Source organism: Rhipicephalus microplus, chromosome 4 (assembly GCF_043290135.1).
Source record: "Rhipicephalus microplus isolate Deutch F79 chromosome 4, USDA_Rmic, whole genome shotgun sequence".
Classification (NCBI taxonomy): domain Eukaryota; kingdom Metazoa; phylum Arthropoda; class Arachnida; order Ixodida; family Ixodidae; genus Rhipicephalus; species Rhipicephalus microplus.
In genome coordinates this window covers 40,742,210-40,769,555 of record NC_134703.1, presented here as the reverse complement: position 1 = coordinate 40,769,555, position 27,346 = coordinate 40,742,210, and the positions used below count along the sequence as shown (strand labels likewise).

The window sequence follows — 27,346 nt, the reverse complement described above, 5'->3', positions numbered from 1 at the left end:
TTGGGTTTACAGGGGGCAGGCGCTTTGTCAGGCTTTTATGCCTTTTCGCCGGTCCCTTAGGGAAATTGTACCTTTCTTTTTTTTTGCTTTTGCCTGAAATAAACTTCAACTTCAACTTCAACTTCATTAGGGCCTTAAGTTCCGGGTCGGCCCGCTGTCGTTCAGTGAAGTCGTCGGTAGTTATCGTTCCCAAGAAGTAGTCGTCATCCGGGTCGTCGGGTAGCGGTTGGTCGACAGGCGCACGAGAGAGACAGTCGGCGTCGGAGTGCTTTTTTTGCCGGACGTGTAAATGACAGTAATGTCATATTTTTGAAGTCTGAGGCTCCGTCGTGCGAGGCTACCTGAAGGGTCCTTCAAGGTGGCTAGCCAACACAAGGCGTGGTGGTTGCTCACAACTTTGAAGGGCCTGCCGTAGAGGTAGGGACAAAATTTCGACGTAGCCCAGATGATGGCGAGGCACTCCTTTTCTGTTGTGGAATAATTTGCTTCTGCTTTGGATAGCGATCGGCTGGCGTAACTAATAACCCTTTCAAGTCCGTCAGCCCTCTGCACAAGAACGGCGCCAAGACCTACGCTGCTTGCGTCAGTATGTATTTCTGTCTCGGCGAATTCGTCGAAATGGGCAAGTAACGGAGGCGTCTGGAGGCGATGTTTAAGCTCCTGGAAAGCGTGTTCCTGTGGTGTTTCCCACTTGAACTCCACGTCGGCCTTGGTAAGGTTAGTGAGAGGATCGGCGATGTGGGCGAAGTTTTTCACGAACCGCCTATAATAGGCGCACAGGCCCAGAAATCGGCGCACGGCTTTCTTGTCAGTGGGCGGCGGGAACTCGGCGATGGCGGCTGTTTTCCGTGGATCGGGACGAACTCCAGACTTGTCGATAACGTGCCCCAGAAACAAAAGCTCCTCATACGCAAATCTGCACTTTCCTGGCTTCAGTGTGAGTCCGAAAGTCTTGATGGCTTGAAGTACAGCTTCAAGGCGCCGAAGATGCTCGTCGAAACTCGAGGAAAACACGACGACGTCGTCCAAGTACACAAGGCAAGTCTGCCACTTCAATCCTGCCAGTACTGTATCCATAACGCGTTGAAAAGTTGCAGGCGCTGAGCAAAGGCCGAAGGGCATCACCTTAAACTCGAAGAGGCCATCTGGTGTTATAAACGCCGTCTTCTCTCGGTCTCTTTCATCGACTTCGATTTGCCAATAGCCAGTCTTGAGGTCCATTGACGAAAAGTACTTGGCGTTATGGAGCCGATCAAGTGCGTCGTCTATTCGTGGGAGAGGATACACGTCCTTTCTTGTGATTTTGTTCAGGTGGCGATAATCGATGCAGAAACGTAGGGTCCCATCCTTTTTCTTCACTAACACCACGGGGGATGCCCATGGACTCTTGGGCGGCTGGATAATGTCATCCCGCAGCATTTCATCAACTTGTCTCTTCATGGCTTCACGTTCTCGGGTCGAAACCCTGTACGGACTCTGACGGAGTGGTCTGGCATTTTCTTCAGTTATGATGCGATGCTTCGTGATTGGCGTCTGCCGAATTTTCGATGACGACGAAAAGCAATCTTCGTATTGCAGGAGCAGGGCCTTGAGCTGTTCTTGCTTATCGTTCGGAAGTCTGGGATTGACGTCGAAAGCTATGGGAGGGGCTTGGTTCCTCTGAGCAGGTTCCGCGGAATCGGTGAGGGCGAAAGCGCTGGTGGCTTCGACAATTTCTTCGATGTATGCGACCGTTGTTTCTTTGTTCACATGTTTGTACTCATTGCTGAAATTCGTGAGCATAACCGTTGCTTTGCCTCCCCGCAGCTCTTCAATCCCTCTTGCGACGCAAATATTTCGGGTGACCAGCAAATGCTGACTGCCTTCAACGACGCTTTCCAAGTCAGGTGATTTAGGAGTGCCGACTGAAATAATGACGCTTGAGCGAGGCGGAATGGTGACTTGCTCTTCCAGCACATTCAAGGCATGGTGTCCTGACGGCGTGCGTGGCGGTAGTGCTGCTTCTGTGGATAACGTTATCGACTTTGTTTTTAGGTTGATGACAGCACCATGGAGGCATAAGAAGTCCATGCCAAGGATGACATCTCTCGAGCAACGCTGTAGGACTACGAAGTCTGTAGGATAAATACGGCCGTTAATGGTGACTCTCCCTGTGCAGATTCCTGCAGGCGTTACGAGATGACCTCCGGCTGTGCGGATTTCAGGGCCTTTCCAAGCTGTCCCAACTTTCTTTAACTTCGTGGCGAACGACGCACTGATGACAGAATAGTCGGCTCCAGTATCGACGAGAGCGGTCACACTGTGGCCGTCAGTAAGAACGTCGAGGTCGCTAGTTCGCCGTCTCGCATTACAGTTAGGGCGTGGCGTCGGGTCACGGCTGCGTCGGCTTGTTCCGCTGCTTCCATGTTGCGTTGTCAGGCCACCTTCGGTAAGTGAGCTTTTGCCTTCTGGGCTTTTCCTGGTTGGGGTTGTGTTCAAAAAGCTCCGTCGCGTCGGCGTCGTCGTCGGAGGATCTTCGGTAGTTCGTCGCACAGCAACCGCACCTCCATCGGTTGCTGCCCTTAGTTTCCCGGATACGGGCTAGGAGACTGGCCCCGCGTAGGGCCAGAGTACTGCCGGTGGTGCGGTGACGTGCGGCGGCTGGGCGACGGCGAACGCGAAGGGCTTCGTGGTGTCCACCGAGTTCCTGTCAGGTAGTCGGCGATGTCACGGGGTCGTTCTCCTGGCTGTGGACGTGGTGCATTGACGGCGAAGCCACGCAGTCCCATCTGTCGGTACTGGCAACGGCGGTATGTGTGTCCGCGGCCTCGCCACAGTGGTAGCAGAGCGCGCGATGGTCAGGGGTGCGCCAGACGTCAGTCTTCCTCGGTGCACTGCGCTGGGCCGCTGGCGAACGGTATGACGTCGGTGGGGGTGGTGGCGGCGGTGGCGTCTGTCGACGGAAGTGCGATGGGGCGGCGTTTTGGTGTGCACGGGGAGGAGCGTTGCGGCGCAGTGCAGTGGCGTAGCTCATAGCTTCCGGCTCGGGCAGCGGTGCGTGGGGAATTTGAAGCGATTGCCGAACTTCTTCTCGCACAATGTCGGCGATTGAACCCACTTGAGGCTGCGCCGAAGGCAACAGCTTGCGCAGCTCTTCCCGCACGATCGCTCGCATCGTTTCACGCAGGTCTCCGGAGTTACTGGCTTGAGCAGCAGCGCCGTCGGCAGTCAGGCGACGATTATACTGTCTGGTGCGCATGTCCAGGGTCTTTTCGATAGTGGTCGCTTCGGCTACAAATTCTTGGACGGTTTTCGGTGGGTTTCTCATCAGTCCCACGAAGAGCTCCTGTTTGACCCCTCGCATGAGGAAACGAACTTTTTTCTCCTCAGGCATGTCTGGGTCAGCGTGACGGAATAGTCGGGTCATTTCTTCTGTGAAAATGGCGACATTTTCATTTGGTAGCTGAACCCGGGTCTCTAATAAAGCAGCGGCCCTCTCTTTGCGAGCGACGCTCGCGAACGTTTGCAGGAATGCGCCGCAGAAAACATCCCACGTTCGGAGCGTGGACTCCCGATTTTCGAGCCAGGTCCTTGTGGTGTCTTCCAAATAGAAGAACACACGACGCAGCTTTTCGTCATGGTCCCAATGGTTGAGGGCGGCCACACGGTCGTATTTTTCTAGCCAGGACTCCGGGTCTTCGAACGATGACCCATGGAAAATTGGTGGTTACCTGGGTTGGTGCATGACCATCGTGGGCTGGGACGCTGCGGTTGTCATTGTCGCTGCAGTCGCGGTCATGGCCTTGGTCTTCCGCGCCTTGTCTTGTAGAAGCCCGTACTCCGGTGGTAGCCCTTGCTGTCGGCGGCTTGTTCGCTGCTCCTGGTTGGCGTCGGTGTCTTCTCCGCGACGTGGGCTGGGTTCACGGCTTGACGGGGGCGTCCGGTACATGAACGAAGCAGCACCTCCACCAGATGTCACGGGGTCGTGACGTGGCTGAAGACAGGAGACTTCGTGTTGGGATTTAACTGTTTATTTGGGCGAACCTGTGCCTGGTAAACGGAAAGTCCAATTACAGCAGCAGTCTTGCACAGATAGCAGTCTCGGACTGATAGCGGCGAACGGAGCGTCGGCCTTCGATCAACAACTGACAAGCGGCGAAGCGCGTCGGCATTTATACTCTTGCCGTCGAATGTTCTAGCGTTATCGCTGGCGGTGGCGTAGGTTCCAGAACAATCTGTACCGTTCGCACAGTGGGCGTGATCTTATCGAAATAATCTACTACAGTCCGGAACCTTCTCGAAAACTGCAGGCGCGGTTTGCGCTGAGAATCGTGTGGTGTTTTGGGACGATAACAAAAACTTGGGAAATGGAACGTGGCAATATTAACACACGCCGTTTGGTATATAAATATGTGACGTATCTAGTGATGGTTAGTAGAGGTCGAGAAGGAAGAAGTGCAGAACGGAATAAACATGGCGTATGAGCCAGCGTGCCAGCGTGGGAACGCCACGTCGCATTTCGACTGTGAGGCTCGACTGTGAAGAAGCTGCCCGGGCTCAGGATCGGGCGGCAGTATCCTTATTGTTTTTTTAGAGTTCTTTATTTTCCGGTAACTGTATTGTTCTTTCTCAGCTGAAGCGAGTCATTCCATTTTGATGTCATTTTCTTCCCCCGGCGAAGGGCACTCCCCTTGGTTAGCGTCCACTCCCGCCAAGGATTGGCCGATAGACTATTTGTTACGCAGTGGAGCGAGAAGTGTCCCTGTGGCGCTGGTACCTACAGATGGGGGCAGTATTCCGATGAAGAACCCAAAGGCGATTCAAGTGGAGCTTCGAAAAGCCACTTCGCATCCCCAGGAGATCACTGAGGTCCGCCAGTTTGGTCGCGGAGGCATCCTGTGCTGTTCCGCAGATCAGGAATGCATTCGTGAGCTCCTGCAATGTTCCGAATTCGCAGCGCATCCGGTAAGCCCATTTATTCCGGCACACCTCGCATGCTCGAAAGGATTAGTCCGCGGTGTAGACACAAGCTTGACACCTGCAGATGTGCTCGATTTGTTTTCGGTGGCGGGTGTAATTTCAGTGTGCAGGTGCACCCGTACAATTGACAACATAAAATCACCAACGGAATCGGTGATAGGGACCTTTTTAGGAACAGTCCGACCTTCCGAAATTAAGGCATGGCCACTGATCTATAAGGTAGAGCCACTTTCCCCCAAACCCCTGCAGTGTTTGAAATGTTGGCGATATGGACATAGCGTCAGAGGGTGCCGATCAGTTCTTAGATGCCGTCTGTGTGGTGAAAATCATGACAGCCGCGAGTGCAGCTCTGAGAAAGAGAGGTGCTGCTTATGTAATGGAGCGCACCCTGCAGACTCCGCAGACTGTGCAGCAAAAGAAAGGGAGCTTGCCATATTGAATATTGTAGAACGCAAGAGGTGCTCTCGGAGAGAAGCCGTTGCAGAAATGCAGGAGCGATCCAAAGGATATGCCAGTGTTGCAGCACGTAATACCACCGCCATGGATGCATCTCTCGCAACATCTATCGCAGAGGCCGTAGAGAAGGCTATGGAAAAGGCAATGGAACGCCTCGCAAACAACCTTTTTGAAAGCTTGGCACAATTGGTTTCCAATCAACTATCTCAAATTCTAGGTGTAGCATCTACGAACGATTGGGCTCCTCAGACATCATTGGTATCGCAGCGTACGGAAATAGAAAGTGCGACAACACGTCAGCGAGCGGTTTCTCCTGAGGCAGGGACTTCCAAAACAACGGAAGACGGTGATCTTACGGATGATTCGGAAGCATGTGCAGATATGGATATGGACTCTCATAAGGCTCTGAAGCGAACCCGATCTCCCCAATCAAAAAACTCTTCGCATAATTCGAAATCTAAAAAGTATCTATCCAAAAAAGAATTCTTTGAGAACATGTCTAAGAAAGACTTTTTGCGAAAGGACATTTTGGACCAAGCAGTTTCTGCGACGGTTCTGTCGTCAAAATAGGTTCACTAACCATATTACAGTGGAATTGCAGATCTATATTTTCCGCAGCCACAGACCTATCATACCTTTCTTCACAACTTTCCCCGGATATTATATCACTGCAAGAAACCTGGCTTTCAACAAGCCAGAAGTTTCACCTAAAAAATTATCGGCTATTTCGATTGGACCGACCTAGCAGAGGTGGTGGGCTTGCTGTCTTGATAGCAACTAAGTTTAGTCACAAAGCTACGATCTCTTATCGTTGTGTGACTCCAGAGTGTGAAATTTTGATAGTAGACATAATATTACCAGACGCTTCTCCGTTGTCGTTTGTAAATGCGTATTTCCCAGCCGGGCTGCAAGACACACGAAATCTAGACGATATGTTCTCTGCCTGCAGAAAGGATATATTAATCACTGGAGACTTCAATTCACATCATGTGGCCTGGGGTTTTAAAACAGATTTAAGCGGAAAACGATTGTGGGAATGGGCTATTGACAAGAATTTATCTTGTTTAAATTCGCAATCTGCTACTTTTGTCCGAGGTCTCTTTAAATCTGTAATTGATTTGACATTTTCAAGCTCATCTCTAAATATATGTTCGTGGCAAACTTTAGACTGTGCTACTAACAGTGACCACTTGCCTATTAGTTTTGTACTGAACTTTCCAAGAATACATGTCGCCGAAAAGGCCCGCTCATTCCTCAACTATAGAAAATTAGAAAAAGACTTGAGGGCTACTTTTGATCACCGCAAGGACATACAAGGTGACATTAGGGCTATGAGTCTGTGTGCAGTGTTAAAAAGATCAGTAAAAGACGCAACGTTTAAATTAGACTCGGCCACAAGAGGTTCTTTTAGTCCATGGTGGACTGAAGAGTGCACGAGGAGCTATAGAAAACGGAAAGCTGCATGGAAACAACTGCTGGTCAACTAATGTCCAAAAAATTGGTGTGATTATAAATTCGCAGCAGCAGACTTCAAACGCACAGTAAGTACAGCAAAAGATGGTTATAATATGAAACATGAGTATCTTTCTAGGGCTAAAAACAAAAAAGCGCTCTTAAGATTTTTAAGATCTCAAAAGATCTTACCACCCGCTGAAAATATTGACTCTTCTGTTCTTTCCCCCCGTGAGCTCTCTGATTTAGTAGAAAATATTGCGAAAGGGCTCCAAGATAGATTTATGTCAACTCTACCACTGCACATTGTGAACCCAATGGCAGGCGAGGATTTCGAGGAGGTTACTTTAGATGAGCTGGCAGAGATAATAAGGCACTTATCTCCTTCGGCACCTGGACCAGACGGGGTAACAAATTCAATGATAAAAGTAATATTCGAGATTTGTCCAACTGAAGTACTTAATCTGGTGAATTTTTCTTTGACAAAAGCTTGGATACCTGCGGAATGGAAGCTGTCTAAAGTGATTCCACTTCTTAAAAAGCAGGAAAAAGGATTCGCCTTGGAAAATGTAAGGCCGATATCAATCACGTCAAATCTGGTTAAGCTAATTGAAAGAGTTTTGAATGCCCGGGTAATGAAATATATTAATAATAACGCAATATTAAACCCCAGTCAAATTGGTTTTAGATCCGGTTGCTCAATATGGTGTGCGCATGTTGATTTAGAGAGCCGAATACAACTGGCTCGGCGTCGGCGCCAATACTGTGCTTTAGTTACTTTAGATTTGGCTAAAGCGTACGATAGGGTTGAGCATTCAATTTTATTAAAACAGACGGCATATCACCACTTTCCCAACTACATCACTGCGTGGGTGTCGGAGTTTTTAAGAGGGAGAGAATATTACTGCTTTAAAGATGGGTACTCATCAAATAGATATAAGCAGACACGTGGCGTACCACAGGGGGCTGTCCTGTCGCCAGTTTTATTTAACATTTTCTTAAGCTCCATTCCATCAACTAAGGATATTCAGTTATATGTGTACGCGGACGATATTGCTTTCTTCGCAAGTAATACCGACCTTCAATCATTATACGAGAGTCTACAAAATTATCTCAATATGATAGAAAGATGGCTTAAAAATATTCATATGACCCTGAGCGTAAATAAAAGTGTGCTCCTTGCATTCTCTTTTCTGCAGCCTATCAACATCTCGTTATTGTACAGTAATGAGCTCATTCCGCAGGCGAATTCCCTTAAATATTTGGGCATCATATATAATGACACATTAAATTGGAGAAGTCACATTTATGATGTGTACTCCAAGGCAACACGGGCCATGGGGTGGCTACGGAAGCTTGCAAACCGTAAAGCGGATTTAAGAAGAGATGTGCTAATAATAATATATAAACTTTATGTGCGGCCCATCATGGAATTCGGATGTGTACTATTTTCTGGCAGCGCAGCCTATAAAATGAGACCCCTAATACTGCTGGAAAGAGAAGCGTTGCGTTTGTGTCTGGGTCTACCAAAGTTTGTTGCAAATAACGTGTTGTATATGGAAGCTCGCCTACCTTCTCTGCTAAATAGGTTTAAAATTCTTACTGTGCAAGCATTCTTAAAGATATACAGTTCACACCAAAGACTCTCATTTTACGCTTTCATTCAAGAACCGACTTTATTTTTCGAAACCCATTGGTCGCGACTACACACCCCGCAAATAGTATTTGCACAAGCGCTACTAAAGCAACTGAATGTAAAAATTAGACATATTGGTCCAATACACAACCTAAAGTCAATGCTTAGCATACAATTCGATGATATATTTCCTCATAACGTGAAACAATTGGCATATAGGTATTTAAATGACCAGTTAGCAGATTATCTAGCCCACCTAGAGATAAGCAATATCATAGCGACTGATGCATCTGAGTCAAAAGAAAAGGCTGGGGTTGGCATCTTCTCTCCTTCTTTGGACTGGTCTTTTTCGATTCGACTCCCAGATTATACCCCGGTATTCATGGCAGAATTATTGGCCATTGTTCTTGCCCTACGCAAATTACCCTCAAGCGAATCATTAGTAGTTATCATTACAGATTCGTTATCAGTTTGTAATGCACTTTCTACGGCAGTAAATTCAGAGCTGATGAATACGTTTCGGCATTTAGTACCGAATAACGTAAAAAAACTGCATTTGCTATGGGTACCAGGCCACCGCGGATTATATTTGAACGAAATGGCGGACTCTTTAGCAGCAGTATCCCTGGGTGGGCCCACCATCCCAGTTTTGCCAGATACGGCTTACGTAACCGCGTTAAGGTTCCGAAATGCTTGCCTGCAATGGGGAAAAGGTAATTTGGATAAATTTAAAGATTTCGAGCATTTGAGCTATTGCTGGAATAAACAGTGGTGTGTATCTCGCCAGTTAGAGATCACTTATACCAGATTGCGCTGTGCAGTTCCACAACTAAGTTATTACCTTAATAAAGCTCAGCTCAAGGCGTCACCGCTATGCATTTGGTGCAACGAAATTGAAACAATTGAACATTTCTTTTTATTCTGTCATCGTTATTCTTATCAGAGAAAAAGATTTTTAGTAGCCCCATTACAAAAGCTAGGAATACAAGTAAATTTACCAGTAATTTTATCACTTGGCGGAACTTCATTTGGTTACTGCCACAGGGATGTATGCTCCGCTGTGTTTGATTACATCAACGCAACTAAAATATTACCATGCTAGTCAACCACTACCTTTTCAGATCTTTAGTTTATAATTCGTAGTTATGTCTTTCAAAAACAAAAGATGGTTTGACCGCTTGTTCAGCACACATTTTTGTTTTTCTGGTAGTATTATTTTAAGCTACTTTTTCAGATTGGCTCCATTTTCAGTTTAGTTTCATTTAAGTATCCTGCCGCCCGGTTCTTGGCCCATCCCCCTTTGTGGGTAAGCGCCATCCATCAAAGGTCATCAGCATCAGCATCAGCGTATGAGCCAGGCCACGTCTCTCAGTCATCTTAGCGTCACACGAGTCGACAGGATGAAGACCTCCCAGCCACTTCATCAGTGTCTCATCATCGACGCAGTTCTACACAAGACGCTCTGACCATACATAGACTACGGAATCATCTCCTAGCCGCACACAGCGACCAGCACCATGACAGAATCATCGACCGACCTTCCCATCCCCAAGTACACCGGAGCAGCGGACGATGGACCTGTACAGGACTGGTTCGACCTGTTCGAGTTCCACGCTACCACTGCATCTTGGTCGGAACGGGAAATGGTTACGAACTTCAGCGACTACGTCACCGGTGAGGCATTTAAATTTTACCTCCCACACATATTCGACAACGATGAGTCTTGGCAAAAGATAAAACAAGAAATGATCGTTTGGTTTAAAAAATACGATGACGACTACGACGAAGACTTGCTTGTAACTCACCATCCACAGACAACTGCACTCAGTCGTCAATTTTACAGGCAGTCATCAACCATTCGAACGCACAACAAGATTCGACCTCTGACAAAAGACGAAGTGGCACACGAGTTCAGTGGCAGACGACAACGCGTATTTTGGGAAAAACACAGCCATCGAGCGCGCCTCCCTTCTGCACGAAAGTCGGCATTTGCGAAGTCATCGCTTCAGCATATCACCCGAGACGTTGCCCAACTACCTGATGTCGTTCAGTCTTCGTCTGGCATACGTGGTCCACCACCTGGGTTTTCATCACGCGGTTCTTCAAGCGCTCCTAACGCTCACCATTTGCCTTATAAGGACGCCGTATTTATGGTAGATGACCTGGCGCATCGGGAAAATACCCTGTCGAGCCATGCTCCTTCCACACGGGTTCATGCATCGCCATCCAGTCCATACACACTCGACAGTAGAAGAAACACCGAAGGCTCCGACGCATCGAACATCGCACGCTACAATGCGCAAGAGCCTCTTATATTGAACAGGGTAGAAGAAGATTCTGAACTTTCTACCAATTCCGAAGCATTATCTTCATTGCCCGAAGTGCATGACAACAGCCCACAAACTACCAGCTGCCGACTGGGCCCCACATCAAGTTGTGAAGATAACGAGCGCGATGTTCAAGAAGGGATCTCACCGCAATGCGTTCCACAGCAACGTCAGCAACGCCAGCAAAAGCAAGTCCAAGAATCGCAGACACTCCAACGGATACACCGACAAGGACGACGACGCAAAGTCAGCCTCTTAAAGCAAATTCAAGACGTCAGGCATCTTCGCATAAGGGATCGGCGCCAGAAACGCATTTGGCACAAAATATCAAGACTGCGCCTAAGATTACAGCTCCGAAACCTCAGGAAACACCGAACAAGACAAGAAGTCACCAGTTCTACCACGCAAAGATTCAGACACCATCCCATTAGTTCACGACAACGGAACCAACGCCACAGAAAACTACAAAAGAGACTGAACGCTATAATTTGTACAATGCACGAACATAGACATAATTCCTTGAACTTCAGTTCTTGTACACGCAGGCTGCAAGCACTACTTCCGTATCAGCCGTGACACAGAATACAGCGCGTACGACAGAGGATTCTGTGCGCCTACGACATTCGACCTTAAAATGCTCCAAGGACTTCCAACCTTGTTCGTTCCTCGCAGGTGCTCAAGTCACGTCATGGTCAGTGCAGTTTTGCAAGACGCGGTTACCTTCTCCAGAACGCCACAGCCAACCTCGCCCACCAGAACTCCCCCATTTACCGGGCTGCTGTACTCTTTTCTGAAGTTTTGCGAGTTTACGGAACACCACGGGGCCATGAAACCAATTGTGCATTTTGACATTTGTGACTTCTCAACCTCTCCTTGTTTACTTTTTGTTGTGCGTAATCCATGCCTTCTTTCGGGGGGAGGGGGAATCGTGTGGCGTATCAAGTGATGGTTAGTAGAGGTCGAGAAGGAAGAAGTGCAGAACGGAATAAACAAGGCGTATGAGCCAGGCCACGTCTCGCAGTCATGTGACCGCTGAGCACAAAACCAGACTGTGCACATTCAAATGTCGGTGTAAGTCCACATCTGGTTCTCATCCCGTGCTGGCCAGTTCTCGACGTGTGTCGGGCCACCCAAGATTGTCGACGTGGTGGCGGAAGGTGCCCGTGACGGCGCGCGTAAGGAAAGGGTTTCCCCTTAATGGGCCTTTCGGCTCTTTACTTTTTATCTACGCCCGTTCCCCCTCAATGGCCGTCAAGTGGTAGGCGAGCGTAAACACTTTGTATGTACGCGTGAGAAAAAAACAATATAAAAAGAAAAAACAAGGACAGTGTACAAGTACGAGTCCGAGTCCGTCAGAAAAACAAGCATGGCCTCCAGCTATGAATATTTGTCACCAATTTCCTGGCTTGCTTCTCGGAGACAGGAGAGTCTTCTGGAGTCCTTCACTATCTTTCATCTCCCCCATCCCTCTCCCATGCGCAGGGTAGCAAACCGGCTGCCTATAGGCTGGTTAACCTCCCTGCCGTTCTTTCCCCCCTATTTTCCTTCCTTCCTTCCTTTCGATTATGCGGGCTACTAATGTTCTAAATTTAAAAATATAATACGCCTCATGCTGTTCGTGCCTGTTTGAGAAACCGAACTGTAAAAGAGTTACGCTGATATTTTAGAAACTGTGGTTTGGCAGGCGCAGATGACTAGATAAAGGTAGCTTCGGCAGTGAAGTGGCGTGATACCGGTGATTATTGAGTCGCAGCTGAAATGGCGTGTCTGTTTGGCCGATATATTCTTGTCCGCAAATGCTGCAATGTAGCATGTATATTACGCCACTGGAATCACAATGGAGGCTTTCAGTTATGCAAAATTTGAAGTCCGAGAAGTTCGCTTTTGATTCACGTGTTGTGACCATCTGTGGGCATACCTTGCAGCGAGCTTTTCCGCAGGGATGACACCCTGATTGAATTTTGAAGGGATTTGTTTTGCTCTGACAAGAATGTCCTTCAGGTTTTTATGCCTGTGGTACACCACGTGAGGTGGCTCCACGAAAATTGAAGTTAGTCGTTTGTTTTGCCTGATTATGTTGAAATGGCTGGAAAAGATGTTGTTGATTTGTGGCACTGATTAGGAATAAGTTAGTATACAAAGTTCGTTTGGGAAGTCGTTTTAGATACTCTGTTTGGCCTCTTAAATGTATCATTCAGGTTCACGTTGCGAACACGTAGTATGGCACTGTCAATAATGTCTTTAGCATAATTTTGTTTCAATAAGGAATGCTTTAGGTGTTCTGCGTGTCTGTCAAATTCCTGCATATCGGTGCATATTCTTCGGTACCGGTAGGCCTGAGAATATGGAATACCCGTTTTGCAATGCTTTGGATGGCTGCTGTTGAAATGTAGGTACATTTGACAGTTTGTTGGCTTTTGGTAAAGGTTTGTTGACAAGTGGTCATTTTTTACCGTGACAGTGACGTCCAAGAAGTTAATGCTAGTTTTGGAAATTTTGTGCGTGAGTTTAATTGACGGGTGGAACTTGTTAAAATCCTCCATGAAGCGGAAAATACTTCCTTCATCGTGGTTCCATATCATAGAAATATCGTCTAAGTATCTTCTATAGTAGAAGAACTTCAAGGTGTGTCCCTCAATGAATTGGATTTCAAATGAAGCCATGAAGGTGCTCGCAAAGTTTGGGGCCATTTTTGTGCCCATTGCAGTGCCACTAACCTGAAGGAAGTGCTTGCCATAAAACTCAAAATGGTTATAATTTAGTACAAGTCCAAGAAGTGTGAACAGTACCTCGCCACTTATACCAGTTGATGAGTCAGATTTTACATATTGTTATGCCGGGAGCGACATTCCAGGGCGGCTTAAAATTACAACGGTGGTGTGGTGAGTCTGCTGTGCCCGTGGACCTAAAAACCCTTTTCCCCTGACTAACAGGAGGGACCTTTGCAGCCTGTGCTTCCGCCTCCTCCTTTGGGTGGTGCACCGAACAATGGGCCTCGCATCTGGACTTGTGCCAAGAGCACGCTTTCTACATTCCTGGGCCAGCGACCGCGCCTTGGTGCATTGTGTTTGGGGGTTGCAAGGAGCTAGCTGGGCCAGTGGTGCCGTATTGCTCTTCCCTGTGCCACTCGGTGTGCGTGTCCTTGCACTTTTCTAAAAACTGGTTTGGCGCACTAGTCTGCAGAGGGTCGGAGTGGAGGAGGACAATCCTAAAGGAGGGACCTGAACTGACTTGTCCTTCCTCGCAGTGAATCCTGGGAAGGCAGTGTATAAAAACGCGAGCGCAGAGACGCTCGGGGGTGCTTCATCTGTTCCATGCTGTTCTACGCTACTCTCTACAAGTAAATATTCTACATAAACGTTTTATTCCCATCTACACTGGCTCCTCGACTCGTCTTCTCCGGCACTCGGGTGGCTCCAGCCGGGACCACGCTACCCAAGGTCGCCACAGTCACGGACGTGGCGTCATTTTCCGACACCTCCTTCCTAACAATATTCAGAAACCGGGTGCGGGTCTGCAGCTCAACACTAAGAAGTGTCGTTTCACCACCAAATCCATCAAGACTCTCAGTCATGTCGTCAGCAAGGATGGTATTCGCCCTGACCCCGAAAAGATCGCTTCCGTGCTTCGATTTTCATGCCCCACAAGACTTAAGGATTTGCGAAGTTTTCTTGGCCTCGCATCATATTTTCGTCGCTTCATACGAAACTTCGCTTCAATAGCTGCGCCACTTCACAAACTACTTGCATCTAATGCACCCTTTGTGTGGTCCGAGGAATGTCAGTCGGCATTTCACCTATTGAAGAAAGCTTTGACGTCAGAGCTTGTACTCTGCCATTTTGATGACACCGCCCCAACACTCCTGCATACCGACGCCAGCGGTTGCGGTATAGGTGCTGTTCTCCAACGCGATAACTCTGGACTCGAAAGGGTCATCGCATATGCTAGCCGAGAGCTTACTTCTACCGAAAAAAACTATACCATCACTGAGCAGGAGTGCCTCGCTGTGGTTTGGCCCATACAAAAGTTCCGTCCTTATCTGTATGGCCGCCAATTCACCATCGTAACGGACCACCACGCGCCTTATGCTAGCTTTCTACAATGAAGAACTTGTCCGGACGCTTGGGTCGTTGGATTTTACGCCTACAGGAGTATCAGTTTGAGATTATTTATAAATCGGGCAAAAAACATCAAGACGCCGACGCTCTTTCTCGTTGCCCACTACCTACGGCGTCGTTCGACACTCCAGCTGCCACCTCCAACGACATCAGTGCGGACGTGACTCTCACTTCTGTTGCCTTGCTCGCCTCGCTGTACCAACCGCCAATCGACGATGAACAACCCTTCAGTTCTTTCATGACGATTTCAACCTTTCCTGACGATTTGACTGCTGGCCACCTAGGCTTTCACAAAACCTACGACCGCATTCGAGGCCGCTTTTATTGACCTGGGATTTCTACCAGCGTAGCAAAGTACGTGGGTTCCTGCTCTCCGTGCCAACTTCGCAAACTTCCGACATCTCCCCCGGCTGGTCAGTTACAGCCAATGACGTGCCCTACAACAGCTTTCGAGGTCATCGGGGTCGATCTTTATGGGTCCCTTCCTGTTACTGGTGCTGGAAATAGATGGATAGTCACCGCCGTAGACCATATGACACGCTACGCCGAGGCAACTTCAGTAGCTACTGGTTCAGCATCGGAAGTTGCTAACTTCGCCCTTCAGGCCATAATACTACGTCATGGTGCTCCTCGTGTACTTCTAAGTGACCGTGGAAAGGTGTTATTATCACAGCTTTTAGGTGAAGTTCTTTGCGTTTCTGGTACCACACACAAGACGGCGTCTAGCTACCATCCTCAAACAAACGGTCTGACCGAGAGATTTCATCGAACCCTTGCCGACATGATCGCCGTATACATTCAACCGGATCACAGAAACTGGGATAAACTTCTACCGTTCCTCACTTTCGCCTAGAACACCGCTGTTCGGCGCACAACCGGCTACTCACCATTTTATCTCGTTTACGGACGTTCACCTACTTTCTTTATCGATGTTTCCTTCTTCACCAGCAATGGCCCTCCATCACCATCTTCTTGCGAAGAATATATTTCTCGCCTTGCCCAGTGCCGCCAGCGCGCTCGTATGAACACGGAAGCTACGCAACAAGCAAGGAAGGCCGTCTACGACACCTCTCATCGTGTGGTATCATTCCGACCGGGTGACGAGGTGCTGCTATTGACACCAATTCGCACACCTGGTCTCTGCGACAAGTTCCAGCCTCGATTCATCGGCCCACATGTTGTTTTAGAGCAGACTTCACCTGTCAACTATCGTGTGACGCCTCTTGTCGTGCCAACTGACCGCCGTTACCGCAGCACCGAAATTATACACGTTTCCCGCATGAAGCTTTTCACACGACGTTCCTCGTCACCTTGACTACCCGCCCGCAGCGGCCATGCTGGCCGCTTCCACGGGGGGGGGGGGGAATCAGTGTAGGCATTGTTTGTTTGTTTGTTTGTTTGTTTGTTTGTATCCTCTAATCCATGGCTCGTACCCACTCTGGGGGATTGGCCAAGAGAACATATAGTCTCATATGGACGATAGCTTCATTCTTGCTTACAACGAAAAAAAAAACGGGGGGGGGGGGAGAGAGAGAGAGTTGTATTGTGAATTGGTAAAAAAAAAGAAAGAAACCAAAGATTTAGATTGTGAGAAAAAAGAATCAACAACAAAGTAGACACTAATAGCTACAACTTGATTTTTGGAGCCGACCAGACAGCTGGTTTTGCCAAACATGATTAATTTGGTATGTCACGAATTTATCCAGAATTGAAAATTACTTTTCGACACATTTTTTTGAGTATCTGTTAACGTGGGCTTTATGTTGAAAAACGTTCAGAGTCTTGAATAAAATTACACACCGCATCGAATGCATCTCTGTGGCAATTTCCCAAAACAGAGGCACCAAAACTTAGAACATTTTCTGTGGTTAAATTTAAACCTAGCTTCGCAAATGGAATATCTAAAAGTCGTTTCCTAATTAATGCATAGTTACGACATGAGCCAAAATAATGTTCAATAGTTTCTGATTCTTCTTAGAATGGAAAAAGGGGGGAAAGTGTCAGACCAGCTCTGTGTAAATAAAAATTTAATGGGGGGACGCGGCACCGGAATCTGGAGATTATAATTTCAAGTTTTTTGGATGGACTCCACTGGGCTTTCCATGGAAATTTGAGGTGCTGATAATCGGTCCATTGTGTGATATATTCTAAGCTATCTGTAAAAATAGCGAATTTCCTATATCTAACCCCTGATAAGTATTCTACCTCGGGAAGTACTGAAATTACTGGTCGATCGAGTAATGCTCGTGCCAAAGCATCTGCCAATTCATTTAATTGTAATCCGCAGTGACCTGGGACCCACACTAATTTGAGGAGTTTTAAATGCGGCGGTGCTAATGTGTGGAACGCTGCTAGGGCACGAGATTGTTCGGAGGTTGCCAGAGCTGCACACACCGAAAGTGAGTTTGTTAGGATGATTGCACTGGTCTCGGTCGTAGAAATTTTACGAAGAGCTAAAATAATAGCTACTAGCTCGGCTTCAAATATAGGAGTGAAATCTGGAAGCCTTACTGAAAAAGACCAGCCGAGGAAATCGGACGCAATTCCTATGCCTGCCTTTTCATTGTTGACAGAAGCATCTGTAGCTATTGCATTTTTGGTTTCTGCATGTACCAAGTAATCGTTTAATGTAGTGGTCAAAAATCTAAGAGATTGCAACTTGGCTTGTGGGGGGAAGATTTCATCGTACTCTATTCTAATGTTGATGGTTGAGGAATTAGTTTCAATTACTGTGCTAATGTCTACATTTATGCAATCCAGTTTCTTTTTAACGAAAATTATCTGAGGGGTATGAAATCGAGGCCAATGTGCAAGAAAGAAAGAGTCAGGGTCGCTGATAAATGCGTACTCTGATCTTCGCGCCGGTAAACTGTAGAACTTTAAGAAGGTTTGAACCGTTAGAATGCGGAATCGACAGAGCAGTGTTGGCAATCGCGCTTCTTGATACAATATATTATTCGCCACGAACCTGGGAAGCCCCAGGCATAATCGCAGGGCTTCTCGCTCTAACATTACTAGCGGTTTAATTTTATAACCAGCGGCCCCCGAGAATAATACACACCCAAATTTCAATATTGGTTGCACATACATTTTATATATCATTAACATTGCGTGTCTGCGCACCCCGTATTTTCTGTTGCTTAACCTGCGTAATAAACCTAACGCCCGTTGTGCCTTTGCTGTTATATATTCAATGTGTGGGCTCCAATTTAGCTTGTCATTATAAATCATTCCTAAGTACTTGACTGAATCAACTTGTGGAATAGGTTCCCGATTATACAATACAGAAATTGAAACTGTATCTGCTATAGGAAACACCAAGAGCACACTTTTACTGATGTTCAATGACAATGAAATGGATTGCAACCAAATTTCTAGTGTATTAATATATCTTTGCAGTTTTTGATGTAGTGAGTAAATGTCGCTCTCTGAAGCGAAGAACGCGATATCATCTGCATAAATGTAGACACTGACATCCTGAACAATCGGAATAGAGCTCATCAGTATATTGAATAATGCTGGAGATAGGACGGACTCTTGGGGAACACCACGTTTCTGTTTGAATTTACGCGAACAACAGCCATCCTTCACGCAATACAATTCCCTTGATTTTAGGAATTCTGCTATCCACTCAGTAATATACTGAGGAAACTTTAGACTCTGCAAGGTGGTCAGCAGAATAGAGTGCTCGACACTGTCGTACGCTTTAGCTATGTCGAGAGTTACTAATGCGGCGTACTGTTTCCTTTTACGAGCAAGCTGTATTCGACTCTCTAAATCCGCATGGGCGCACCAAATTGAGCATTCACAACGAAAACCAATTTGATTTGGCTTCAATATGACCTTATTCATCATCCAGGAGTGTATTCGGCCCTTTAGAACCCTCTCTATGAGTTTCACCATGTTCGAAGTTAGAGAGATGGGTCTGATATTTTCTATGGTAAAACCTAATCCTTGCTTTTTTATTAATGGGATTACCTTAGCTATTTTCCAGTCATACGGTATCCAGGCATTCTTTAAAGAGTAGTTTATAAGATTGAGGACGTCGCCAGGGATAGCTTGAATAAAATTTTAATCATAAGAACTGTGATTCCATCTGGGCCAGGAGCTGACGATGGTAGATCTCGAATGACTTTTGATGCTTCAGACAGCGTTACGTTTTCAAAGTCAGTGCTTATGCTAGACTTTTGCCAGTTGAAAGCCATAATCGAAGAAAATCTAATTTCTAGACCTCTGCCAATTGACTCTAAAGAGTTCTTCGTTTCTTCCAATGATAGTTTTTCATAATCAGTATTTAATGTAGACGGCAGGATTTTGCGAGATCGCATATATTGAAATAAAGCTTTCTTATTTTTGGATTTCGAGAGAAAATCGAAATGTCTTTTATCATATTCTTCTTTAGCTTGGGCCACCGTGTGTTTAAATACAGCGGCAAGAAATTTATAATCTGACCAGTTCTTAGGGGATTGATTATGTATTAGCTTCTTCCAAGCTGCCTGTCTTCGTCTGTGATCTCGTCAACAGTTGGAATTCCACCAGGGGCTATAGGGTACTCTCTTCGCTGATTTAACAGCAAATTCCGCGTTTTTGTATGCCCTTTTGATTACTGCGCTTATTTTCATAGCTTTAGTGTCATCTCCATCATGAGAAGGAGCGTCTAAAGCCGTTTTTAGGTCGTGTTGAAATTTTGTATAATTCATATAGGTTCGGGCATGGAAGCATGATGGTTTGACGGGCAAGCGATCTCGAACATTATTGGAAAGGGGTCACTGTTGGAGGCGCAATCAAGGGCTGTCCACGATTTACTAGCAATGGCCGAGCTTACAAAGCTTAAATCTAAGGCGGAGCGTGAATGACCTCGAATAAATGTAGGAGTTCCAGCGTTAAGGCACAATAAGTCGTCGTCTACCGACCAGTCCCACAACCGTTGTCCACACTGATCTGTTCTAAAACCCCAGCAGGTATGGTGAGAGTTGAAGTCGCCAACTATAATTTTTTCTTTACAGCCTGAATTAGCAGCCATATCTGTCTTGAACGCCTACAGTGTAGGCATCTATTATGCGCTTCATACTCATCTGAACAGCAGTCAATCATCATCATATGTTCTGGCTGACAATCATCATCTTCTTGGCACGTGCGCTTCTTTGTCGGGTCCGTTGCGCTTGTTCGTTCCCGAGTTCACGACCAATAAACCTCGTTACAACCGAGTCGTCATGATATAAATAAATAAATAAATAAATAAATAAATATATATATATATATATATATATATATATATATATATATATATATATATATATATATATATATATATATATATATATATATATATATATATATATATAATGCCTGACGAGTGACATATAGTGAACTCAATGAACGGCGAGGCGCTCGCCATGTGACGTACGCACTTGCTCGTGTTTCACAGTGATGTTGCTGCCATATGTTTTTTTAGTGCTCTCTCTCTCTCTTTTTTTGCAATCGTTTGGTTTGTTACACTGTCAGTAGTCATAAGATTGGCCGAAAACAGCTGTTGATGTAAGAAAAAAAAACGATTGATATGTGGGGTTTAACGTCCTCAAACCACCATATGATTATGAGGGACTCCGTAGTGAAAGGCTCCGGAAATTTCGACCATCTGGGGTTCTTTAACGTGCACCCAAATCTGAGCACACGGGCCTACAACATTTCCGCCTTCATCGGAAATGCAGCCACCACAGCTGGGATTCGAACCCGCGACCTGCATGTGAGCAGCCGAGTACCTTAGCCACTAGACCAGCGCGACGGGGTGACGTAAAAACAATTTAATAAATGCAAGAGTATGCGGGAAGGGTGTGGGCCATTGCTTTAGAGACGTTTCTCTGCGGCTGTAGCATTTGTTAATGGGCTTTGTTGGACTTCGCAGCTATTTAGAGCGTTTTTCCACTTGTCGATCACGCGCAGGTTGCGGTTGATCGTATCTGACCATACTCAAATATTTGTTTTCGATCGCTTGTACGACGTTTCTTGCGCAACGTGGACCGTACAGTTTTTATGACACCTTCGCAAGTACCTGGCACATGCCTAATAAACTGTGACTAATATGCAGATCTGCAGCTGATGACCGCTCTGAAAACCAGCCAGGAGGCAACTACTTGTCAGGAGTTTCAGTTTCACAAAAATGAAACCGAAACTGTGTACGCGCTTGCTGCGACATCTAGAAAGTTATGGCACACCTAGCGAAGGTGAGGGCGAACCGGCAAAGTGACAGCTTGGCTAACGGCTGAACGTTCTGTGGCTGAACGGTAGTGTATACGTGTTCTGTGGTTAAACTGGCGTAACTCTACTGAAGGTGTGTGAACACTTTAAACTATAGTTCCTTACCATGGCACAGTGTGCCTTTGCTAGTCGCTGACATATTGAAATGAAACGGCGTCGGCAAAAAAGAAGAAGCGCTTCGAGCAGGCGTATCACGGCTTGCCGCTTTGCGTCGTCTGATTGGCCGGTGGTTGCAAGTGAAGATAACACGTGGATCGGGAGCGCGAGTCTGAGCCTGCATGAGCCTCGTTCGGCATCCGCATCTGGAACGTCTACGCGGCTGTCTTACGCAATCGTCCAGAAGCTTGCAGTACTGTTCCATCGGAGCCCGACCGAGTTCAGGTGAGCTCTTCCTTATTTCATCTACGGCTTACAGTTATTCGCCTAGGGAAGCGGTTCACCCTTTCGAGACGCTATGAGGCGAGACTCGCGTAGGCGGCGTATTCAAAAACTAAAGAAAAGTGTCTTGGCTGTACTGCCGGAAACGGGAGTGCCCTGGACGTGGCCCTTTTGTTAAATACTGCTATTTACTCATTAAAAACATTTTATAGCTGTCGCGTAACTTCTTCAGAGGTGCAGTTTAGTGTTTTCACCGTATTGTTCCGTAATGCCGTGTTTTTTTAATGGCGAATGCAGGACGGAAATGTTTGCCACGAAGCGTGATCGAAGAAAAAAACACAAGGCCACGTTTTCGTTTGGATCGTCAAGCGGTGCTTCTGCTAACCTGCCTTCGTAAGTGTAGCCCTTGAACGACGTTTCGCATTTTCTTTCAACCCCTTTCGTATTGTGCGGTCGCAACAGTACGCTTATTTACACCGCCATATTCGACATGCAATGTTATCGCGTGTCAGTACCGTTTCGTTCCTTTATATCTTTGATAAGTCACCCGAAGCAGATAGTAGGCGTAGTTTAGGTTTGTTTCACGCCCCCCTCTCGCGGGACCGAATTCCAGCCGTGGTGACCGCATTTTCGGTGGATGACAAAATGCCTGAGGCGCGTGTGCTTTTAGGTGCACGTCAAAAGAACCCCAGGTGCCCCGCCACGGTGGTCTAGTGGCTAAGGTACTCGGCTGCTGACCCGCAGGTCGCGGGATCAAATCCCGGCTGTGGCGGCTGCATTTCCGATGGAGGCGGAAATGTTGTAGGCCCGTGTTCTCAGATTTGGGTGCACGTTAAAGAATCCCAGGTGTTCGAAATTTCCGGAGCCCTCCACTACGGCGTCTCTCATAATCGTATGGTAGTTTTGGGACGTTAAACCCCACAAATGAATGAATTAATGCTGGAGTGTTGTTCAGGGCTGATAATAGCCGTGACTGCGAGTATGGAACATATTTTATTTTGTCTACTGGTGTCATTGGAGGTATAAGTCAGCTGCCAGCTTGTAAAAAGACCACATGCTACATGACGTCAGCAGGCAGGAAGCTATCTCACTGTCACGGCTATAAGTGGCACCTACACTCCCATATTCAAATGCTCAGATATACCTAATAGAGTATATGGGACGATGACGGCTGGTGTACCTTGAGGGGTAGAGCATCGGAAGCGGTGCTTGAAGGTTGCAGGTTTGGTCCATGCCAGCGACAGTTTGTCTTCAGCTGCACTACACGTATCACCCCTTATACTTTCTTGGTCTAGTCAGAGTCCTTCAATGCTTTTCTGGTCACAAAACGCTATGATAAGAGCTTGCTGTGTCGCCACGGCTGCTCACATGACAGTGCTAGGAGCACGTTGGGGGCTTTCAGGATAGCTTTGCGGTTGTTCACTGGCTTTGCTGCGTAGAAAGAGCTGAATCCGGTGGCATCGATGTTCAGCTTTCATGGTTTCTCTAAATTTGTGTGGCTTACGACAGTGCCAAGTGCTCTGTGACTGTGCTAATTCTGTGCGACGACAAAGATTGTGCACAAAAGAAATGATGCCGAAGACTTGCTGCGCACTGGGTTGCCGCTCCCGCTAAGGAAGCAGGAGGGAAAAGGTGTCGTTCTCTTTACCAAGGGAAGTCAGCAATAGATAGAAACGGAAACGTATGATAATGTGACAGTAAGCTGGCATATTTAACTTCGAATGTGAACACGCGAGTGTGTGCAAGAAACATTTTGACACTACGCATTTTATTCGAACTGATGACTTCGTAAATGATGAAGGCGTGTTGTTGCAACCCGAGAAGGCAGAGTTGCGGGCCGGGGCCTTTCCTAGCCTGTTCAAAGGATTGCCAGTGTATATATATATATATATGTAAGCAAGCCGAAGCCACGATGGCATGATCTCGGTCAGGGAGAACGAAGCCAGCGGCTAAAAGGGGTTGACTATTCGGCCGACTCTCCAAGAGTAGACATTCTGGTAACTTCAAGCATGGCAACATCCGATACAACTGCAGCTGGCGATGAATGTGAGCTAAATATCCCTGCATAGCCTCGCTGCTTGTTTTGTCCCATCTTTTTGCTGCTCCCAAATGCCTTGGGCAATTAAATTGTGCTTTGTATCACGCCCTCAGAAGCGACGCATGTCGAACAGTGCACGGGCACAGCCAGCCTAACAGATGAAGTAGCAGGCTGTGAAAGGCGAGCTCCTAAGTGCAATGCAGCAACTTCTCCGGTTCCGAATGAAGCTATTAAATTTATCGTATGAAATGAATTTATTGGATTGTGCAGTGCAAACATAGCCCGTCCTAGTAACTCGTGTCATTTGTGAAAGTGCCATCAGTGCATAGATAAGAGATACCAGAGTGTCCTTGCGTAGTTGCGTAATGTGAGGTGGGGCACTATGACACGTGCAATGTCTATGTGACGTGAACTTGTCAAGCTTTGATGTAGCAAATGAACAGAACAATAATTCACACCGCGCAGGAATGTTACCTTGCGAAAGTTTTGTTATTCCCCATTTGAAGTGTTGCCGATGCTGCGAGATTGGCTGCGGCGAAATGGATCCATTGTAGTCTTGCTATTTTTAAAAAGTATGCGAAAGTTTTTCACCTCCTTATGCATTAATCATGTTGTATGTCAGGTGAAGTATGAATGGTAGTTCAGTTATTGCGGTTTGGTGCAAGACAAGCTGTTGCTTCGAACCAGCACAGCATTGGGCCGAATGGAGTGCGTGCGTACGGAGGGCCCGTTATTGATCACTGTGACCCTAGCGGCTGCCTTTGTCTCTGTATGAAACTGTGGGTGGAATTTAATTACCAAAAAAGCATTGACAGACTCTGTTAGTTCTCATTGATACTGTATAATGAAGAAAAAGCTCTTGAAGTTCGCATTCTCTTGTACATGCAAATTAGTTGCACCAAATCTGGTTATTTTATCGCAAGAAAATAAATGTGTTGGGACTCGTGATCCTGAGTGGGAAAATCTGATATATCTACTGCTTAAGAATATTTATTTGAACTTTCCAGGTTATCAAACTTCGCTCACGCACACGTCTATTGGTGAAATACATCCCAGTTTCTGGGTGCTGCTTTTAAGGTGACCCAGCCGTAGGTTTTGCGTTTTGTAATGTGTATTATTTTTTTGAAACCTTGGTTCTTTATAAAAAGTACGAAGGAGGCTTTGCGAAATTCTCAATGTACAAGATTATTCAGCCGTTTCAAAATACGTCTTTTTTTTTCTGTTCCTCAGAAATGAGTTTTTCAGGTTGCAATTAAGAGTAGCATTGGTTTTTCAGTTTGAGAATTCCACTACGCCAAAGCCGGTTAACAAGCCGCTGATACCTTGTTAGCGAAATGTGAGAATGTCCTTGAAACATTATTCAAAATTAACAACCATACTTATCCATCTATAAACACCAAAACAGATGTTTTTGCTTCTTAGCTCTACAAGTATACTTTGAGTAAGGGAGGTTCCAGCCTCCCATAGTGATAAAATATGCTAGATAACCCTAGGCATGGCTGGTTGCGAATAAGAAATGTTGCTACTTGGCCACTTCTTTCAGTTATGGCACTGTTATTTTATTTGTCGATGAACGTTTTCAATCTTCTGTACTGGAAAACTGTTCAGCTAAGAGACAAACTACATGCGGCGTCCTGCGGCGATGAACGGGTGCGTTTTTAGCCTTGCGAGCCCAAACCATGCCTTTGTTTGCTAATTCATGGAAACGCTTGCTTACACGCCTTGTGCCTGCTGCGCCTCATGTGGATTGGCAGTTTCGCATCGGCAAACGATGCGTGCTTGCACACACCGGCACGCTTCTACTAGACGGTATGCGCCTGAAAACCCGCTGCTTGACTCACGTTTACTGAGTTATTCATAGCACTTGTGATAAGCAATTGGAAGTTGTCTATAAGTTGAATTATTGAATGAAAGGCTGCTCCGAACAAAGGCTTAGTATGGGTGCACATGTGGACAGGTATAGGAGAAAGCATATTACCTGCTGCTTCAGGCTAATGGTCACATGAGCCAGTCCAAGTGGTCGAGTCCGAACTGACAAGCACAAACTATTCTTTGCACTCAAGAAGTGTACATGTATGTAAAAGTGAGCTTGCACATGTTGTGAAGTCTATGCATGCTTTGGCTTCTATGACAGTTTTGTGATACTTACTATACATGAAACATGGCTTTCAGTCGTAATGTAATGAAAAATACTTATGTATTTACTTGGAAACAATTTTTTGTCTTGCTGCAAAGAAAGAGCTAGCGTAATAGATGCTGAAATATGGAAACCTTTCCTAAGAAATTGTGTGACAGGACCCAAGAAAGGCTTAATCAAAACTATTTGCTGCTTTTAATTGTGTAAATGAGGTAAAGCATTATAATGATAGTAGCATAAAAAATGCAACCCGTAGGAGCACAGACTGCCTGGAAAAATTATAAATATCTAGTGGTCGCCAAAATGCGAATTGTACGTGCTAAAAAAATACTCGGTTAGTGTAAGACATCTCTAATCTAGCAGTTAACTACGGCTGCGACTACTACAGGCTAGAACATGCTGCACAAGCTTCTGCGGCATGGTGTGTACATAACGCTCAGAGTATGTGGCAAGTTTTCAAAATACAGGCTTTGCCTTTTGACTTGCTTTCCTACCTTGTTCAGCATGTCTTGCCACTCTGCAATAAGACCCTTGCTTTGCATTGTTTGAAGATTTGCTTTGCTTTTGCTTTGCAGCAACATGGAGGCAAACCTACCAGAACTCTTTGCAATACTTAGGATGAAGTGAGTACAAAAAGCGTAGTATTTTAAGAAAGCATGTACATAGCAGTAGCACTAGCACTGATCATGTCGTGAATTAACTGCCGAGAAATTGCACTTCACTAAATTCATTAGCTTGCAGAGATTGGTTTGCAGGCTGCTGGACTAGTTAGGAGCCTTAAAATAGCACCTAATGTAACATTCTGTGCATGTGGTTATCATTGCTGATGTAGGTTGAGCTGCCTCAGAGATATGGTATATTTTGTATATCTGAGGTCATGCTTAGCTGTGTTTGTAGATGCCCTTCTGATTTGTCACTTGTGGAGAGTGAGTGTGTTTTTTTTTCTCCCTTAGTGTTGGTATGAAAAGTTCTTGTGCGGACCTTGCTCACCTCTCCTTCGTATGTAAAATTTGCATCACTCCCACGTTGCCCGTGCTATCTTCCATCCACTGCGGTTTTAATATCTGTACATTTTTAAGGCCTCTGCTAACGTGAACGTTGGAGGCATGAAAACAAGACACGTGCGACATCTTGGTGTAGCTCATAGTTTGACAAGTTTCCCTCGATTAAAAAAAAAAAAACTTTCCTTTTAAAGACTGCTTATGAATTGTTCAAAATTATGCAAGGATTGGTTGATACATAGCAGCATTTTGTTTGATTGACCCATCTTAGTGTTCGACAATAGTATGACAGATTGAGGTAATATTTGCATTGTTTCAGTGCAAACCAAAGAAGTTCTTGACAAACTAAAACATAAGCTGGCCTAGCACACCAGGTCTTTTGGCCAACTGGGTGTTTTGTGCAAGTGGACGTGTCCTCTTGTGCTTTTGTGTCGAATGATATGTATCCTTTTCATGACATCTTCAAGAGATCTTTTTTTGTTAATGAAAACTTGCCATTGTGCAGACAACAAGCTCTTGGTGACACTGAGGCCAACGGCTGCATGACTGGGTGGTCGGCTCACGAGCACTCACTGTGAGTACCCTA

At 46.1% G+C, this 27,346-nt stretch overlaps 1 protein-coding gene across 1 annotated transcript in view; it reads left to right on the top strand.

Moving 5' to 3' along the window:
- The first annotated feature begins 21,140 nt into the window (after positions 1-21,140).
- The window catches only part of LOC119171908 (uncharacterized), a 167,224-nt gene continuing 161,018 nt past the window's right edge, over positions 21,141-27,346 (top strand). The window contains exons 1-4 of the mRNA XM_075893030.1: positions 21,141-21,587; positions 21,882-21,977; positions 26,335-26,382; positions 27,266-27,334. Of these exons, the coding sequence (XP_075749145.1) occupies positions 21,352-21,587; positions 21,882-21,977; positions 26,335-26,382; positions 27,266-27,334 (449 nt within the window). The 5' untranslated portion in view covers positions 21,141-21,351. The remainder of the gene's footprint in view (positions 21,588-21,881; positions 21,978-26,334; positions 26,383-27,265; positions 27,335-27,346) is intronic.